The sequence below is a fragment of the Neodiprion virginianus genome, chromosome 2, assembly GCF_021901495.1.
Source record: "Neodiprion virginianus isolate iyNeoVirg1 chromosome 2, iyNeoVirg1.1, whole genome shotgun sequence".
Taxonomy (NCBI): Eukaryota; Metazoa; Arthropoda; class Insecta; order Hymenoptera; family Diprionidae; genus Neodiprion; species Neodiprion virginianus.
This window is the reverse complement of record NC_060878.1, coordinates 11,488,671-11,508,036: the sequence shown is the minus strand read 5'-3', so window position 1 is coordinate 11,508,036 and position 19,366 is coordinate 11,488,671. Positions and strand designations below refer to the sequence as shown.

Here is a 19,366-nt window from a genome sequence, read left to right as displayed (position 1 = left end):
ACGCATAACGAATTATCTAGATAATGAAGAAAATTTCATCGACGATCGTAATCCGGACTTACTTCTCGTGGCGAGTCTGCAATTCCTGCATCGGCTTCTCGACGAAAGAACATCCGGTTCTACTGCACAGCGCGACCTCGAGGAGTGCAGAAGACGGAGTGTAAACACGCTGAATCAAAGCAATCATAGAACAGGGCGGTTAGATCCTCAGCAAATCCATCAGATCGAAGAGTACAAGCGACAGCTGCGATGCATGGAACATTTTTTGTCAATCATTCACCCCGAGAGAAGCCGATCGCACCCTTCTAGCGATGAACTTCATCACGGTAATATTTCTGAGCCAGCAGATACTCAAAGTTCCGATGCCAATTCAGTCGTGCGAGAAACGGAACCGGATGAAGTGCGCGATTTTGGCGATGCTCGACCGGTAACAGATTTATTCACTTCCGCCGGCTCAACGCGGGCCCTAAATAGCGCCCAGTGCAGCCCTTTTTACGCTGATGTTGTTCGGAGTACGATTTCAGAATGGGCGAAAAGTCGCTGTAAAAATTGCGTGAAAAGCAAGCAAGCCAGTCAAGCTACGGCAATCGACCGTGGCGGGTGTATAAAAGCCGAAATTATGGAGAACTGTGAAAAGATTCAAAATGACGGGGGATACGAGAGTGAAATTGACTCGTTAACAAGTTCCGAATTGTCCAACAACAACGAAACCAAACGAACACCATTGCGATTTCACTTAGCGGTGAAAGTTAATCCGATCGCTGTTTTTGGCCCGTTAAGTCGAGGAATGTCAAAACAAAAGTCAAACGTATCGAAGGCAAGTAATCGGCTGGCCTCGGTATTTCTCAATCTGATCAAAGGCAGGGGATCGCCTAGCTCCGCCAATGTCTCTTCTACGACGGAGAAAGACGATGTGCGTCGAAACACGGATTGTGAGAACGTTTTAAAACCGGTGGAAATCAAAACTACTAAAGCTCCGCTGCGCCTACAGCGTAGAACCGATCGAAACGCCCTAGCTGACAATGAACGTGATGTATTCAAACAGAAAAGAGTGAAAAGTTATCGAGAATTGCCAAACACCATTCCGTTGACTGAAGAATATCTTCAGTCGACGACCATGCAAACGGAGGAATTTTTGGAAATGTTAGTCGGAACTTTACCGAAAAATAAAAATTGCATCACTTGGCCCGGCGAATCGGTAAATCTGCAGGAGAATACGTCATGCAGCAATTTTTTTACGTCAAATGGTGGCGAGGGTTCAGCGTTGGAAATTCTGCTTCGCCATATCGCAAGTGATACTCCGATGTCTTGTCGCAAACTGCGACCAGCTGAGAAAGATACTGGTATGTAAGGTACTTGTAATATTTTAGAACGTACAGAATGAGGCAAAACATGACCATTTTCAGAATTTTTTCGCACCTACGATTAATAAATATATACTGACGTGTGCATACCATTTGCGCGCGGAAACATCTATTCATTGTTCATTTCGACAAATAACTCACGAATCATATAAAACGTTCAAGTATTCCAAAATTATGATCGCAGTTTAACTTTCTCGGGTAAATATTTCATGAAAAGAGCGCTTTAATGTAACATTTTACTCTTTATTTCGTCTAAAATCTGCTCAAACAAAAACTCTTACGTATTGTTTGATCTCCGGCATTCCGGCGCGGTATTGACACTTTCAGCACCTCCCTGTTTTATTGACGGATTAACAAACCGCATTTCACACGTTCCTCTTCTCCTGAGTGTTAAAATCATTTTAAATTTTGGAAAATAATAGTTCACAAATATCTCCAGATGATCTTACTACTCTATGTCTAGGCATACTAGTGTTTGTATCGTGTTCATTTTTGTCCAGTATAGCAACAAGTTGAATGATAAAATGCTCTTATTTATCATCGAACTCAGTCGGTAATACGAGCGTGGATCCAGCCGGTCCAGCCAGACCTAATGCTACCTGAAAAACATTCAACCACTGATATAATTAGTGCATTCAATATTTTACTGACGATTTAAATGGTCATTTCTCTTCGTCCTTAGCTGTGACTGGGTAAAGATTCTGTATTAAAGCCAGATCGGGAAACAAGACATGCGGTCATCAAACGGAAGGTTAAGTTAAAGTGTGCCATGTCGTATGCACGGTTGCAGTATTATCTGAGCAAAGGTACGTTCCTAACCTGCAAAGTGACAAACAGTTGTTTCCCAAAAATATTATTTCGCTTGAAACACCAGGAGAAAAAATTGATATTAAAAATGAACGAGGCGTTCGTTCGTTACGACGAAGGAACCGACAACTTTGATGTGACTTTTCGGTACGTTAACGCGGAATATAATGTGAACAAGCAGTTCAATTTCAACAGAAAATCCGACTCCACGGTGTCAAATTTTCTCTCAAGAGTCGACGCGAATGTTAGCAAGGTTCTGAGCGCGAAGAAAAAGAAAAAGAAAAGAAAATCGAAAGGTGAGGTTTTAGAGGATGACCTTCCCGTCGCTGAGTGCAAATCCGCTCTCCTATCCCACGGTCTGCCTATTGAAGGAGACGCACCCTGCAGAAGTGTTTTCACACCAAATGCTGACGTTAGTCTAGTGCTACTGGGGAGTGTATATTCGGTCAAGTACAACGCTCCATGGGTGAGCAACATCGCATTGCCAAAATGCATACTCGCCAGCTTTCCAACTTATCCGTCAAAGTTCGAAACTTATCACACTTCTCAAGTCGAGTCGGCATTTACCTGGTACAGAAATAACAAATCGAAACCCAACGCCAATGAGTGGCAAGAAGTCGCTCAGGGGTTCGTGTATACTCCCAAAGTCGAAGAAATTGGCTGCCTGCTGAAACTACAATGCGTGCCCAAAAAAGCTGATCAAATAGGACCGACCGTCGAGGTCACATCTCCGTCAACAATTGAGGCTGGTCCAGGGTATTGTCCGTTTGAAACAAGGCACTTGTTTACCAGGACAAAACTCTCTGGCAATTGGTAATGCGTTCGAATTTTTAGTCACACATCTGTTACCCCTGTGGCTTGCAAATTCTTCTGTTAAAGTTAACTATTTTATTGTAAATATCAAACTTGTCTTGACTATAAGTGAGACAAGTTCATTGCTTTTATGCCCTAGCTTTCGAGGTCAGACAATCAAATTTTTTACAAAACTGTGATTTTATTTTTGAATCAATTTTCAACTTTCCAATACTTAGAGAAGAAAAAAAATTATTACAATCGCCCTGAAAATGAAACATTGAAGTTTCACGGAATTTCCATACTTTGAAGTCAACAGGATCATTTCTGATCGTCTTCAGATGCGTCTTCAATCTCAATCAATGCGATTCTTTCTAGCTCAGAACTGTTCAGATTTTGAGAGAAATTGATTGAACCATTCTAGAGTTATTTGCGAAGATCTGATCTTTGGTTATGGATTTTAATGTTCACAAATAACTGTAATAGGAAGAAGTTCTAGGACTGTTCCTGTTGGTCTAACCAATTTGTCCTACTAATTTTTCTTACATTTTAATTGGACTTGTGCCGAGTTAAACCACAACTGAATTTAAGCCATTATTAGTTTCAGAATAGTGTCATACAACATACTCGCAGACTTGTACACTGACTCTAGCTACTCAAGAGAGGAACTTTTTCCATACTGCCCGCCATACGCTCTAGATATTGACTACCGAAAATATCTTATTCTCAAAGAGTTGATAGGTGAGCAAAACATGAGTTACACGCTTGTATTCTGTTCGGCTTTGAAAAATCAGATTTCATTTTTAGTTTCCTTATTTAAAACAGAATTTTGTAACACTTTTATTAAACACTCGGGAGGAATTCAGATTAGCTGGCGATCGTATAAACTATTCAAAGTCTAAGTGAAAGAGGTTAATCTCTATATCAAATTATTTTAGGGTACAATTCTGATATTATCTGTCTCCAAGAGGTGGATAGTAAAATATTTCAACATGACTTACTTCCGACACTTTCAACTCTTGATTACAACGGTGTTTTTAATCGTAAGGGTGGGACTGTGAGTGAAGGGCTATCGACTTTCTTCAACATTCATAGATTCCAAAAACTGAACTTCGAATCTGCTGTTCTTAGCCAAAATGTAGATTTACCAGGATTCGATCAGACTTGGAAGTCTATAACGAACGAAAAGTTCAAGGAAAGATTTTTGTGCAGATCTACCGCTGTGCAAGTGAGTTAAAAATAAATTTCAAGTCATAGTTTTTCTCACCCACTATATTAATGTGCTTCATGTTTTAGGCAACAACATTACTGTCGCTCGACAATCTTTCAGAAATTCTTGTTGTTGGTAATACACATTTATATTTTCATCCTGATGCCGATCACATACGCTTATTGCAAGGCTATTATGCCCTCCATTACGTTCGTAATGTTGCAAATGAAGTGCAGAAAAAGGTAAAGAATAGAACTCTGATGCTGTTCGTAATGTGTAGTTGATTGTTGAAAAATTTTTACATTTATTCAATCTTACATACGAAATTCAAAAGATTAGGCGAATACAGAGGGCATACAAACATTTCTATGCCATATGACCAAAACGTAAGAAGGTCTGTTTATTTCGTTAATTGGTAGGAAAGTGTCAATGCAATTTGTAGAAATTCTGTCCGATGACACTCCTAAAGCGCCAAACAAACAAAACAAACTAAGCTAAGGATTATGTAGATATCAAATATGAATCTGATTTTGAGAAATGGTTCAAATTTACAGTTCCCGGACCACAATGTAAGTATCGTGTTGTGTGGCGATTTCAACAGTGTACCAGAATGTGGTATTTATCAACTGATGTGCAAAAAACAAGTACCTGAGGATTGCAAAGACTGGAATAGTAGTAAGTAGAAAAAAATAAAAGTCGTACCTAGAGTCATCTCAAGGGAGAACACACAGCCTGGAATATATTTTTCACTCATTTGTTTTTGTCACAGATCCTGAAGAGGCAGTACATTCTGTATCACTATCGCACGATATGTCGTTTGCTAGTGCATGCGGTACACCAGAGTATACCAACTTTACGAAAGGGTTTGCTGACTGTCTTGATTACATATATTATCAGACGGACCGACTACAAGTTGAACAAGTTATTCCAATGCCGAGCACTGACGAGCTCACCGAATACACAGCGTTACCATCTGTCGTATTTCCTAGTGACCATATTAGCATCTGTGCAGATCTCAAATGGAATATAACTAGATGATAATTATTGTTAGTTTAGTAAAATCTTTAATATTGAATCAATTTTCTTCAGCAATTAAAACATGCATTTTCATGAATCTAAGTGGTTTTTTGAAGAAAATAAAACAAAAAATATTTTCATTCTTTCGATTAATTTGTCCAACATAATATTACTGTGCGTACGAACAATGGAATGAAAAACTTGAAAATTCTTACTGTTCATTTTTCCCAAAACAGATTATTTCTCTATTCGGTTAGTCAAAAGATTGAAGGGAAGCGATGAAGTATTTTTTAAAAACTATCTCTTGTTTGTAACGTTTTTATTGCAGACCAGAGTAAATACGCCATGAATTTACATTAACTTAATTTATCATATTTGCGAAGTTACATTCGTTAAGTTATATCTATTACTAGTTTAAGTTAATTTACAAAACTTATATACAGCTATACCTCGTCAATACGTTAATCGAAGGTGTCTGCGGGTATCGTACTTCCTCAATAAGTAATCGAATAATTCCACAATGTCATCAACTATACATTTCGAGGAATTTTACCCAGAAAGCAAAATTTTGAAGTAAAAATTGAATGAAATATGAGTTTTGAATTTTATATTCTCAAGAGTCTGAAACCCATCAAGAATGAACCTCAAGTAAGTACAAATAGAAAATAACGAGTAATGTTGTAGTTTGAAAGAATCTCTTGGAACGCCATCAAAAGTAAAATTAGATCTTAGTTACTCTGCTGCAATTTTTTTTTATGTGTAAATTAACACTAGATAACTAAACAAATTGTTCCAGAAGGTTTTTACGTTGAATTCGAACCCGCAAAACCCGAGATTTGTACAATATTGAATTATATAGAAAGAATCAAGCACGTGTTTTACGAACGAAATATAGTAATACAAAATATTCTGTAATAATTAGGTGATGATTTTCGTATTGTAAATTTGAACTAGGCACATTTTTTATACAATTTTATAAATAGCGATTGTTCAAATGAAATTACAGTAAACGAAATGATAATTTACCATCCTATCTGGGGTGGGCTGACCATCAGCGATAATGTTTTTACCGCTCTCACAATGAAGGAAAACGAGGTTACACCATTGAAATCTAATATCATCAAGTATCGTGAATAATTATCGCTTGTTGGTTACAATTTCGATTGCAGTAAAAATATAACAAATATATAATAACATTGCAATCGCTCGTTAACAAAAACGTCCATGTAGCATTCTTGCAGTTTATTGTATATCATCAAATGTCGAATCTATAAATTGTCTCTATTATGCGTTTCATATAATTCTCAACTTATGTAACCATTTTTCTTATTTTTCACCGACGGTTTATAACTACTGCTGTGTACAGCATCAATAATTCTACAGATAAACAATATCTAGACCAGATCGAATGCAATACCAGTTTCAAAATAAAGCAGGAAGGGGCCATCTGAATTAGAAATGGTCGAGGATAAAAAAATTGCTCGAAAATTCTTCATAGTATCGCTTGTGCCAATCATGGTCAATACAAACGAAACATCCATACTATCTAATAGAAATGATGCTGCGGATATCCGGATCACACAAAACAAGATATTGATAATATGAGAAAAGCTTTTAAAATTAGTACGTTCCAACTGGTTAAACGTATGTTTCCTATGAGATTCTAATGTTTTTGAGCACATTTTGCTCGCTGACCAGATTCCCACAAAGTATCCAGGAAAACATTCAAGAAATCTTACAGTACACCAGTTATAACGCGCAAATGTAATTGTTGAAGAAAGTTAGTGGTAGTGTCATTACAAAAATCCATGTTTATCCACTATGAAGATATTTGTAGGATTTTTTCGGGTGATCTTTATATTGAAGATAGTAATCGCAGAAATATTAGAATCTGATCCAAAACGTCAGTTTAATCATTTTGAGCGTTCTAATTATAGAACACCTTTTTCTCAAGGTGCCGATATCTTAACTCGCGTTATTCAAATTTGTTTAGACTCATATCCTAATTATCGGTATGTTAGGTACGAATTTTTTTAGATTCATTGCTATTGTGTCAGAGATGTTGTTTTATTCATATTCACTATCATCGTCACAGCAGCGTTGGATATTTTTTTTTTTTTACCATTTTTCTCTTTCCCTGACTCTTGATTTGACAGTGGGGCCTGTTTATTCTTCATATAGTCAAACCCTAATTTTTCCTACTAATTCACCACATCCATCCTTTAATACCACGGAATGATTGATGATACACGAAATACCACGGTATTCATACAAGTAGAAATGAAAATTGTGATCGTTAAAGGTAAATTAGATATTGAATTAAAAATCTCTGAATAACCCGTTTATTCTTATTAAGCTTGAGATCACATTCCTCGCCTTGGAGCACTCGGTGCAAGTAACTGTAAGGCCGTCATTGCGTCGGGGAATAACGAGTGGTAATTAACCAGAGGCACATACGCTGCAGTTATAACACGTCCCGCGAACCATCGTCCGTGCAACGAATTCACAGCAGCGACGGCTGTCGCGATTGATGGACATTTCACATACACGTTACCTTGAGGAGAGGCCTGATCAACGTAGACGTGTAAAACACCTCCGTGTTTGTTACACTCTTCAATAACATCGTCTCTGATTTCCTTGGCCCAATTTGGATTCGTCTCGCTGAAATCAACCAATGTAAATTATTTTATTTATTCCAAATTTCACGTGAAATTGAATACTTCAGACAAGTACAATCGAAGTTCTGTGACTTGTTCTGAAAAGTCTTTAATTCACAGAATATTTCACAAATTTACAGTCGTGCAAAAGTGAAATGCAAGGTGTAAAATGCAAATCAACTTGAACACCTTCTCAAAAAGGTACTAGCTTTGTTTTAAACCCGGAGGTTTTGTTTATTTTGCTATTTTCAAATTATGCCTTGAATAATACTTAATCTTACCACAATTGTGCTTTGGCATTCCACGATGTTTTGATTTTCGTGAATTATTATAGATTTACTAAAATTCTTTGTAACTTTTCTGAAGAATCGGAATTTGCAGAATATTATATTCGTTCAAAGAATTGCAGAAAAAAACTTTAGGATTGTTCGTCACATTTTCATCAGGATATGCAGAGACAGTCGAAGCACGAAACTTACTTTTGCGGATCAAACATGTTCGACAACATAAAACACTGAGTGGCAATAGGTGGAGCCGCTTGCGGAGGTGGTTGTGGGGCTGCAATCACTGGCGCCATGTTCAGAGCGTTTGCTGCTGCTGGAGGAATTTCAAGGCCAGTTCCTTCAGCCAATTTGCACATCAGTTGTAGCCTGAAAAGTAAGATTAAACCGTAAAAATCGTTCGCTTTACAGTGTTCGGATATGCCAATTATCGAATTAATTGTATTCTTTCCTATTCACGTTTGTATATCAACTCTGTGTGGTTTCACCAAGAGTTTCATAATTTCTGCCTGTATAATTTGGCGAAGAATTTTCTGTAATTGTTTTCTGATATTTCAGAAAGTTCTGAAAACCTTAGATTGAGTCGCAACGGAAGTAAATAATTCGTAACTTCCAAGCCAATGAAGTACCATTTTTAAAAATATCTTAAAATTCTTGTAACTATGCGTAGAAATTTTAAAACTGTATTACTACCATGTACCAAAGTTACAACAAAATTGGGAATGGTAACCATCCAGTGCTTGGTGAGGCCACATGGAATTTCCCATATTTTATTTTGTTTGTACATACCTGCCCGTTGCACCAAGGTCTATACCACTGCGATCCAATTCGTCAGTGTCCAAGAGAGAAGAGCCCTGGAGTAAATCTGTGCGTTCCGTGACATTACCGACTTTCATGGGCCTGCCAGCTAGTTCAAACCCATTCAATTGTTCCAAAGCTTTTTTCGCGTCATCGGCATTTCGGAACTGTATCAGAAATTACACTTTATGTGAAAAGATTTCTCATTTGAATTGATTTATTCAACCGTTTTCAATCAATATACAAGAGAACAAATATTTTCTCTCAATCAATTTATTTTTGTCATGCTTCTGTTGTTTTTCACGTACGTGACAGTACATCGCGTACTTGATTGTGTAACAGTAGCTTGGAATTTCTTTAGCATATAATTTTCCCCCTGATAAAGATACGTCAAACTCTGCATCAGGTCTACTAATATGCAAAAAAAATTATAAAAAATAAATAAAAAAGAAACAACGCACATTGTGCATCAGCAACTTCACACGTTTTTTTCAAAATCAATTTTTTTTTTGTATTGTGTAATAGCACGTTTGTAAACCTACCGTTAAAAATCCGTACCCCTTGCTGCGACCAGTTTCGGGATCCATGATCAGTTGGATGTTATCAATTTTACCAAATGGTTCAAAAATCCCTCGAAGCATGTCCTCAGTTATATTGAAATGCAGAGACCCAACGTAAAGCCGCATCGGTCCCGTCTGTCCTTTTGGCATAAGGTTTGGCATTGAGTTGCCCATACGATTTTTCTCTGCTTGAGTGTGTTGGACAACTATCGGTATGCCCAGTAATTTCTGTCCCGATAACCCCAACGCCTTTGCAAAAAGAAATACAGAAAATGTATTGTTGTTTAAAACAAAAGCATGTCAATTTAATACAATTTGAGAATTATTGGAAACAACATTTGCAGAATAGATCAGAATTCTTTTCTTTGGTATTACCTGTGACTAAATCTTTAGTAAAATTGTTCATTGCTTGAATGGTTGCGTTCTACTTACTAGTGTAACACTTTCTGGATCCTTAAATTCGACATAGGCAATTCCCTTGAACCGCCTTGTTTTATTGCAGGTGATGAGTCTGACATCCTGGACTTTGCCAACGCTGGAGAAGAACTCTTCTAAGTCGCGCGCCCTGATTCGCTGGCTCAGTTGCATGCAAAATACAGTTCGAGCGTCGCGTTCTTCGGGAGTGAGTTCATCGACCCTGCAATAAAGAGAGAACAAAAATTACATTATATCTATTGTCAAAAACTATCCATTGACTCTTAACTAGCTTTAACCAAATAATATCAATACTCACAGGCCTAGCGGACTAACTGCCTTCCCAAAGGGTGGTCGAACTCTAGGAAGCGAGATGGGCGTCAGCGATCTCTTTTTTTTTCTGTCCCTGTCACGGCCTCGATCCTTTTCTCTTTCGGATTCCTTATCTTTGTCTCGGTCTCGCCGCTCTCGAGAGCGTGTTCTTCGTTTTCTGTCGCGATCTCGCTCCTTATCACGGTCTTTGTCACGGTCTTTATCTCGCTCTCTGTCCCTATCCTTGTCCCGCTCCCGTTCTCTGTCTCCCCTATCGCGATCTCTGTCTCCTCGGTCACGATCACGCTCTCTCTCTCCGCGTTCACGCTCACGTTCACGATCTCGATCCCGATCTCTCTCTCCACGGTCTCGATCTCTCCTGTCTTTCCGATCTCTTGATCTTGAACGTGTTCTTGAGCGATGTTTGCTCTTCCTGTAAACGGTACAGAAGTCACTTTAAGGGCTACACGATTGTCAAGCCTTAAAAATATCCACATGTTAATTTCTTTGCTCAAGAAGTTAACTTATAGAATTGAAAGAATTACTTGAGCCTATTGGGGGTTTCCTATTTCACAGTTTGCAGAATATGATATTAGAACACAGATTTTCAAATTTATGATGATCTTTATGCAACAATGTTTTCTGCTAACGTTGAAACTTGATAGAAGTAATTTTATACTCTGCCGATTATTCTTTGGCAAAAAGTTTAACCAGGCATCACTTTTTAAGATATCAAATTACTTTTGACTACATAGTAGAAGCTTGAAAGATTTGATCAAAAGTTTTTCTCGAACCACCTGGAATATTTTTTGCCAAAATTATGAAAGGTCCTGATTACACAACATCTCAGAATATATTCCCATTTTTTAATTAACTTTCTTTCTTTTATTAAAAAGTACAACTGTGGATAATCCTTCTCAAATTAAGAAAATATCATCCAGTTCTATTTCTCTTTCTTTTCTGCTCTTCTATATAATATTATTGTTTCCACCATTAAACGAATATTTTTTTTCTTTTTTGACCAAATCAAACCGAAGACTAATATGTCACCTTTACTACCAAAAATTTGCCTTTATTCTAAAGTAAACGTTTCGAGCTGTAAATTTCTAGAATTAAATTTCTTTTTTTAATACATGAACCAATCCACTAACTTTCGGCCAGCTTCTTGATGAAAAAGTTCTTTTTCGAAATTTTAGTAATTTTTATAGTTAGAAAATGAACATGACCTAGCGTGTTTTAAATGCAAAAACGACTAATTTGTCCTAAGTAAATAAAATACTTTGTGGTAGATCCTCAGGAACTGTGGAAAAAAACATGGCTTAGGGTGAAAATGGTATCATAATTAAACCATTCTAAATATTACAAGGATGTATATGAAAAATTCAAGATCCCTGGAATATTTATTTTGATTCATCGTTAATAACGACCCCATATTAATCCCACTCTAAAAACTTTAGGATACGCTTGGGAATATCTACTTTTTGTAACCAAAAATAAGTCAAATAAAAACTTTCGTCTTTTGCGTGCTTACATATAGACTGTATGTTTGAAAAAAAAAACAAACGTGTTTTTTCGTCGTGCCTCAGAATCTACTTTAAAAACATTTCATATTCCAGGACATCAGACTTTTTATGCAAACAAAGCACGAAAGATCGTAATTCTTTCTGACGACAGAAAGTTACGAAATTTGAACACAAATGTTCAATTCAAAAATGTCATTGCCCAGGGCCTGAAAATTGGAAGATTTTCATACCTTAGTCTATAATCTTTTGAGCAATCAAACTATCACACTATAATATATCGAAATTGCAACCAATTAGAAATTTTCACCCTGAAAAGTTGGTGGAAAGTCGATGTTTCAGCCCATATCTTACTCTGCGTTATTACGATTAATTAAGGTATCTTTCGATATGTGAAATTTGTTATTGGCACAAGTTGGTAAAACGGTACAAAATTCCAAGTATCGTCGGGTCCCATTACAACTAGGAATTTTTCACGTTTTCACGCTACGAGTATACATCCTATATACTCACCATATTCAGGTTTAACCTTTGGTATTATCAAAATAAGCGGCATTTACACTAACTGTACGGTTTCTATAACAAAGAGAATTATGACTTGAGGTAGAATTGTCAAGCAGAGCAGACAATGTTTGGCACAATCACAACATTCAATCGCAAACCATTTTATCTTTTATTGGTACTATTACTACTGTTATTATTATTATTACTTATACAACACATGTACGTGAAATGGTATGGGTTGAGCGATGTGTGCGCAAGTGCAATTAATAAAATGCAACAGAAGCGAACGTTGTCAACGCCGATAACTTTGCAATTTACCGAAAGATCAGGTTGAAATTCGTATTATTAATGTGGTGAAACTTTGAGGAATACATCAGAATTTCCCATTTCAGAATTACTTTGTAGAGCTGTAATTTTATATTTATTGCATTTCGAACAATTCCGAAGAGTTGAGAAATAGCAATTCTTCTTAAAATAGCTCTGTTATATAATGTAACAACTTTCAACTTGTTCAAAAGAGCACATCATCATGAGTTGACGATTTACATTTATAAAGCATAATTCGATCAATTGCCTCTTCTGTCACACTGTTAGACACATTGTAACGGTAAATAATACATGGATGTCGGGATGTTTTGTTTGAAAGCAACATTCCTTTTTTTGGCCGAAACCTAAGAAACTTGTACATAGCAGAAAAATATTCTCACGAATGGGATATCTCATATATCCCATTTATTTCAAAAGGTTCTTCTTGGAATTCGGAGTTTGCCCATTTGAGGAACATGAGAAAGATGTTATTTCTTTTAAAATTACTATCACTTTGCTGCATTTAATGATACAGACTTAATCCTGGAAGCATTCAGCTTTTGTAGAAACTTATAATTTTCTGCAATAGTGTTCAGTGTCAAAAGTCCACAGCTCTAATGGTTCAAAAGTTGTAAGCGGAGAAAGTTAACTTTATGTAAATATTCATCTGCAAATGTCTTTGATGGTCAAACTATTGACTTAACAACAAAAATTCAAATCACAAATTTGAACTAATTTTTATTTAAAAAATAAAAGTCTGCAGCTTCGACAGTTCACAAATGCCAAAAACATTGAGTTAACAACGAGAAACTCAAATGACAAATTCGTGGGGAATTAATTTCTCTACAAATCGCTTTCTTGCAAGATCATGTCCGTATGATCAAATGTGGCTTGTAAAAGATTTCTTTTTAAATGACAGATTTCTCGTATCATTTATACGGAAGGATTTTGAATTTCCAAAGGCCACCTTTGAAAATTTAATCCAAGAGATATCTATCCGCAAGGATTTCTTTTCATGATACGTACAAATTTTGGGACGGGAGCAAAAAAACAAGAAACGGCGCTTCCAAATGAAACACCCTAACTGATATATAAGTAAATGTGAATACGTATCAACTTACCCAGAAGATTTCCGACTGGACCCATTCACTTTGGAGGATTTCTCTCGGGATAAAGAGTCCTGCTCCTACGAACAGCAAACAGGTTGAATGCCATGCCAACCAGCCGATGTGGCAAGGACGAACGCGAACAAGGGGACAAAAATCAAAAATCAGATGATATTAGTTAAATAATAATAATGTTGTTGAAAAAATATGTGTATAATATAATATAATATAAGATCTGGTATTGTGAAAGACAGATTTCCTTGATGACTACTCGAGGATCGACGTTGTCGGCAGCGTAATTGTCAGCTAGATTTTTTAGCGGGTTTGGGTCGGGGCGACGACTGAGCATAGTGACACGATGCATCGCGTTACACTTGGCTCAAACTTACCAATTGGGTTTTAGGAAAGCATTGCAATCTTGGGTTGAGCATGCCTTGGTCTTAAACTACCAATGGCCAACCACACATCCTTTTTCTTCTGCAAAAGAGAGCCCTCGTCAAAGACAGTACGTTTTCAAATTACACTTGATCATCACCCTAACGCTAGCCTAGATATTCACACTCTGGACGCAACGTTACCCCCAGAGAAAGGGTAAAGGATCAACAGATTACAGTACAAATAAGTGCCGAAGAATAAAAGTACAAGGTAAAAATATGTCGATAAATCGATGACTCTGTTGTTCAACAGGGGAATTGATCGTCAATGGGCGGTATTTGCTAATTGAAATAAAACAATAATGTTGTGTGTGTATATCCTAATAATGAAAATCACACTAAAATTGAAATAATCAATGCGCAAGCTGATCAGAACTCGTCAGATCTTTATTCAACGTAACATCCTTGTGCATTGTACATAAAAGTTAGCAATCACCTTGAACAGCTTGATACAATCATCGCTTGTAGTCAAATTCCGTTCAACTTCTATATTTAACGACGATATCGTTCATTGACAATTCAAATTCAATCAAAATGACCAGTTGTCAAAACTGATGTACCAATTGCAAAATTCCGAGGAAAACATTGGAAGAAACAATGTGGGTTTTCAGTTTGGGATAAGCCTGTTTTTTGAGGTGACAATCAAATTTCTTCAAGTATTGACGTATCGTAATAAAATAATTTATAATCGCAACTTTCATATAGCAAAATACTGGTAATCCAGAATAAAATTAAGTCAAATTTGAGATTCAGGTAACTTTTTCAGCCAGAGTTGTTAGCGAGAAGCTGTAAAAATAGTTTTCGTAGGAATTTGACCACACAATTTAACAGAACATTTTCAAGATTTCGTACGAATGTTCAACACTTACATAATTGCAGCGCAAGCAAATAGAATTTCTAAATATGATACGTTACGATTGTAATGCAAAGTTAAAAAAAAAATAATAATAATAATCTTGCAACATTTGCTGGACAGAAAATTAAAAAGTGATTTTTAAAAATTAATTGATTAATGAAATTACATAATTGTAGAAAATTCATTCCAAATTCCAAAAAGTTCTGATGTCTGATGTAATTTATACGTTATGAAAACCTGTATTACTTCAACTAATTATAAGTATAACCACAGTGAACAACTACTGCATTTCAGATAGACCTTAAGTTGCGAAATATAGATTTGCCATGAAAATGCATTGTTATGTCAACATTAAAGACTTGAACCTCATTGAATGTTTATTAATTGTATTTCGGTATACCGGTAATCTGCAATAAAGAAAATAGAGTTGATAAAATATTTTATTCCGAAGCACAAACTGTTTAAAAAAAAATGTTTTCAAAATCATATATTTGTTGTACTTTCATCAAGATCTGATACTGCTATAATATTCCTAATTATCTGTTTTATGTTTGAAACTAGATAACAAATATTTTGTCAAATATCTTACACCAAATTTTTACGACTCGATAAGGATTCATACATTGGACTCGAGGGAATTGAAACACACGATTTATAAATCCTTAAAATAGGTGAACCAATTTTTGTCAATGATTTGCATTACAGCTTCAATATGAAAAATAACAAGCTGGTCAAATTGCTTCGCACATTTCATACATGAAAAGAATGTATAAATTAATAAACATTGTATCAAATACAGATGAAAGTTGAACAAAACGAATATAAATTGCTTTGCATTCACTGTTACTAATTATATACTTCGCATGTATTTTAGTCTCGAACTATCCTGTCCTATCCTCAATAATATCTCAGAATTATATGCTATGTCATAAACTATGATAAAATCGCTGCATCATTTAATTTAGTCAGTTTAGCACGAACAAAAAAAAAAACCTATGTAGCTCTGTAGGTGAATAAAATCCCTACCGTTCAAAGAGTAAGACTACACTTTATGCATATAGTGTTCATAAATAATGAAATTTGCCTGTAAACGCAGAGCAGCCATAGAAAGTATGATTTAAATTCAATTCAGGTATATTTCTTCTATTTCGTTCTGTGAATTGTGCATAAAATATGATTTATTTTAAAAGTTCAACATTTTAGTGTTACGAACGTTTTGATATGACAGATTTTCTCGTTCTCTGTTGATTGTCAGTTTGAATAATACAAAGTGAAATGTAGATTTCGACTGAAGCGCTCAGTTGGATCAGGACCATTTATCTAACATCGTCGAGCCTATGGCGACTGTAATGAGCATGAAGTGAGCCAAAACAGTATTTAATTTGAGTTTTTTAAAAGTTCTCTAAATCAAAGCAAAACTTCCTTCTTGTTAAATATATCCAGATTTACCAAATATTTAATATCATCTCTCACTTTCAAGAAGATGCTGTACTCATATTGAATTGAACAAATGCCTCAATACGAGTTCTCAAATTACTCTTGAATGGGGTAATAAAACACGTTTTCTTTTTCACCTTCAACAACCTACAACTTATGAAATGGCCCTTGCCGGGGAAGTTGATTAAAATTTGAAAAATGATTGCTCTAAGAGTGAAATAACGAGATTTTGATCAATGCAGATAGCAACCAACGTTCCATGATATCTAAATTATCAAATGGTATGAGAAAGTTTATCTTTATCGTTACATTGAAGAGTGATCAGAAAACATACAATGTCGATAATTTACTTGAGTACAGCATTGCCTTAGGGTTGAATAATATAGCAGGAAAATGGCAAAACTAAGATTAAGGACTGACAAGGACAATATTAAGCCTCCGGATCATGGATTCCTTTGAAATTACAAAGTTGTTTTCTTGGCCTAAAATATGGAGTCCGTGACATGTAATTTTATGTAATAAGCCTCTTTTCACTCTGGTTTCGATCGATTAGTGTTTTTACTTTAAACATTTTTTTTATTACCCTATTTGAAGTTTTAATGATACGATCTCACATATTCAAGTGTGAATGGATGAAGTATGTAACGAAGTACCAACAAATTTTCAATGACCTGATCTATCGTAAATTGAGCGAAGGAAGGCTCGTCAGGTGAACACATCAGAAGTTACACATCAGAAGTTTCATATTTTGGGCCAAAGAAACGCTCATAAATTTTTTTGAAAACTCCATGATCTGAAGAACCGTCTGATATTCTTTTTGCAAGCAGTCAAAGATTATGCAGTCCCCACAAAGAGACACAAATTGAATTCTAAAATCCAGTGAGTGTCGACGCGATGAGAATCTCCCAAGCTAAGGCTTACAGATATAAATTCTAACGATATTATAAGTAATAAACATTAGTAGTAATAATAATACCCTACGATTTACTATAAATAATAATATTTTAATAATTATTATCCTGATGAAGAATAATGATGTCGTTCTTAGTACCTCGTGTTCAAGTCTTTTCTAGGAACTCGCTGTGGAACATCGCACGAGCGCGAGGGTACATGTTACATACCATCTATAAGTACAGAAAATGGAGGAATTGATCAATAGTCAAGAATATAGAATGAGCATTTTTTGTTAGTTTCGATCTTTTTCAAATTTTATTTTTTATTTCATTTATTTTTTTTTTCTCATTTCTTGCTTTTCATGTACACATTTGTATCTATGCGTGCGTGTGTGTGTGTGCATGTGTGTATATATATTTTTTCTCCTTATAAATAATGAATGCAACAGTTACGCCCAAAAGACGGGAATATTATATATGTATGTATGATATAAAAATTACAGTAGCGTTGTAATTTTTCACCCGCTAGATATATTCGACGACTGACGACCATAAGAATTACGTTTTTTTTTTTTTTTGCAAACCGTCTTATAGCATACATATGTATGTATGTACAAACGTAACAAATGAACTTACCCCTTTTTTATAGGGCGCCTCCAGTAATGCCTCAACATCAAAGTCCTCCGCCATTGTACGATTTGGGGAGCTTTCTGAAATTCCACGCATTAGCCCAGGATGAAGGGGGGAAAAGAGACACGAAACAGAGAGAAAGAAGAAAATAAAAACGAAAACAAAACTACCAAAGTCCAATAAACTATTTAAATATATTACAGAAAACGTACAGCTATACGCAAGTTAAATTATTGAACAACTGTTTGTATTTTATGTATTCTGTTGTCTGTGTGTCTCTCTGTCGGTTATATATCAGTGCTCTGTCGACTTCGCGATGCGATATCTTTGTTCTTTTTATTACAACTAAAAAAAAACCATTCACCACACAGATTGGGAAAGTGACTGCGCACGAATCTGCAGCAAACAAATGGCAGTTTGTCGCCCAGCACGCTACAACGAGAACAAAATGGCGGAAACCGGACGTGCTATAGTAGCTAGTGGTTACTGGTGGTTACGCGATGAGCGCATATGTCAAATCAGCAGTGATGTAATGCGAATTTATTGTCGTTAAATACGTACATAGAAGTTTTCAAAATAATTGTTGACAATTCTTACGATGGAATATTTCTAGACATTATTTTCAATGTATCTGCTCGTCAATATCTTTGTAATGGTATTAATAAATTATGTACATAGTAAGTCATAAGATGGTTGGGACTACGAATGTGTCATCACGAAATGACTCCAAATTTTTTCGTTGACAGATAGCGCTGTGACCATAGAGAACTACCCGCTTCCGGTTTATGGATAGTTAGGTTTGTATGCATCTATGTATGTAGCTCCAGTGCCCGTATCATACTTGAATCGGCGGAAATGATGGGTCTTTGATAACAAAAGCGGTGCCTACTGTTTAATTTTTTGGCAACCATATTTTCACTCAACACCCTTTACACATATCTTTTCTCTGTAGTACTCTGTGGTGGAAGGTAAATTCGACGTGCAGAAAAAGTGCGCACTTCGGCCGATGAAAAAGATTCTTTGTTTCTATGCTAGGAAGGGTTCATCCTCTTGAAATCTGCTCAATGGTCAGCTACGATGGAAGCCGACTCGATGTTGAACCTGTACTCATTCTGTGAGGGTCTTGAATGAACTAAAGCAGTAATCACCAATAAAACAAGATTTGAGAATATCTTTATGCAATCTTTGCACCCGGAAAACCTAGTTGCGATTCATATTCGGGAGTCCCTAGAGTTTACTTCTGCCATCCAACGTTGACCCAACTTGGACTAGTCGAGTAGCCATTATTATATTTCAGTGGTAACCCTATCCTAATCAAGAGGGCCATGTGTTCCTCGGTAGTGTGTAATTTGTAGAGTTTCAGTGACGTTGCTGCAGTGTCCGGTCGACAATGATGGACCCACTATCTTTATCTAACACATGAATCAGCAAAGGGCAAGACATGTATATGATCAGTCAGCGTTATCGG

At 36.1% G+C, this 19,366-nt stretch overlaps 2 protein-coding genes across 6 annotated transcripts; one reads left to right on the top strand and one right to left on the bottom strand.

Annotated features, from left to right (window-relative positions):
- Window positions 1–1,921: 1,921 nt before the first annotated feature.
- LOC124296864 (2',5'-phosphodiesterase 12) lies at window positions 1,922–6,394 on the top strand. Its single transcript, XM_046747234.1, has 6 exons — window positions 1,922–2,984; window positions 3,565–3,704; window positions 3,902–4,191; window positions 4,260–4,415; window positions 4,728–4,848; window positions 4,943–6,394. Exons 1-6 carry the CDS (start codon window positions 2,134–2,136, stop codon window positions 5,209–5,211), a joined length of 1,827 nt encoding a protein of 608 aa, XP_046603190.1. The 5' UTR covers window positions 1,922–2,133; the 3' UTR covers window positions 5,212–6,394.
- On the bottom strand, window positions 5,495–18,357 carry LOC124296865 (RNA-binding protein 39). Of its 5 annotated transcripts, XM_046747240.1 has the most exons (11): window positions 18,111–18,256; window positions 17,905–17,978; window positions 17,427–17,499; window positions 14,038–14,125; window positions 13,664–13,728; window positions 10,220–10,645; window positions 9,919–10,123; window positions 9,469–9,735; window positions 8,918–9,093; window positions 8,327–8,497; window positions 5,495–7,851 (listed from the first exon to the last, which is right to left on the bottom strand). In XM_046747240.1, exons 4-11 carry the CDS (start codon window positions 14,077–14,079, stop codon window positions 7,554–7,556), a joined length of 1,650 nt encoding a protein of 549 aa, XP_046603196.1. In that variant the 5' UTR covers window positions 14,080–14,125; window positions 17,427–17,499; window positions 17,905–17,978; window positions 18,111–18,256; the 3' UTR covers window positions 5,495–7,553. The 5 variants fall into 5 exon arrangements, with proteins under 5 accessions (XP_046603196.1, XP_046603194.1, XP_046603195.1 ...); XM_046747238.1 differs by lacking the exons at window positions 14,038–14,125; window positions 17,427–17,499; window positions 18,111–18,256 and adding an exon at window positions 18,263–18,357; XM_046747239.1 differs by lacking the exon at window positions 17,427–17,499 and having other exon boundaries at window positions 17,905–18,256.
- Between the last annotated feature and the right edge of the window lie 1,009 nt (window positions 18,358–19,366).

Excerpts from the sequence above, each read along its gene's own strand:
- LOC124296865 (XM_046747236.1), bottom strand. The coding sequence starts at position 17,994 with ATGCGTGGAATTTCAGAAAGCTCCCCAAATCGTACAATGGCGGAGGAC. Across the intron at positions 13,729-17,904 it reads AGGCGCCCTATAAAAAAGGG|GAGCAGGACTCTTTATCCCG; the intron begins GTAAGTTCATTT and ends TGCTGTTCGTAG. Across the intron at positions 9,094-9,468 it reads AGGGGTACGGATTTTTAACG|TTCCGAAATGCCGATGACGC; the intron begins GTAGGTTTACAA and ends TTTCTGATACAG.
- LOC124296864 (XM_046747234.1), top strand. The coding sequence starts at position 2,134 with ATGTCGTATGCACGGTTGCAGTATTATCTGAGCAAAGGTACGTTCCTA. Across the intron at positions 3,705-3,901 it reads TATTCTCAAAGAGTTGATAG|GGTACAATTCTGATATTATC; the intron begins GTGAGCAAAACA and ends AAATTATTTTAG. Across the intron at positions 4,416-4,727 it reads CAAATGAAGTGCAGAAAAAG|TTCCCGGACCACAATGTAAG; the intron begins GTAAAGAATAGA and ends TCAAATTTACAG.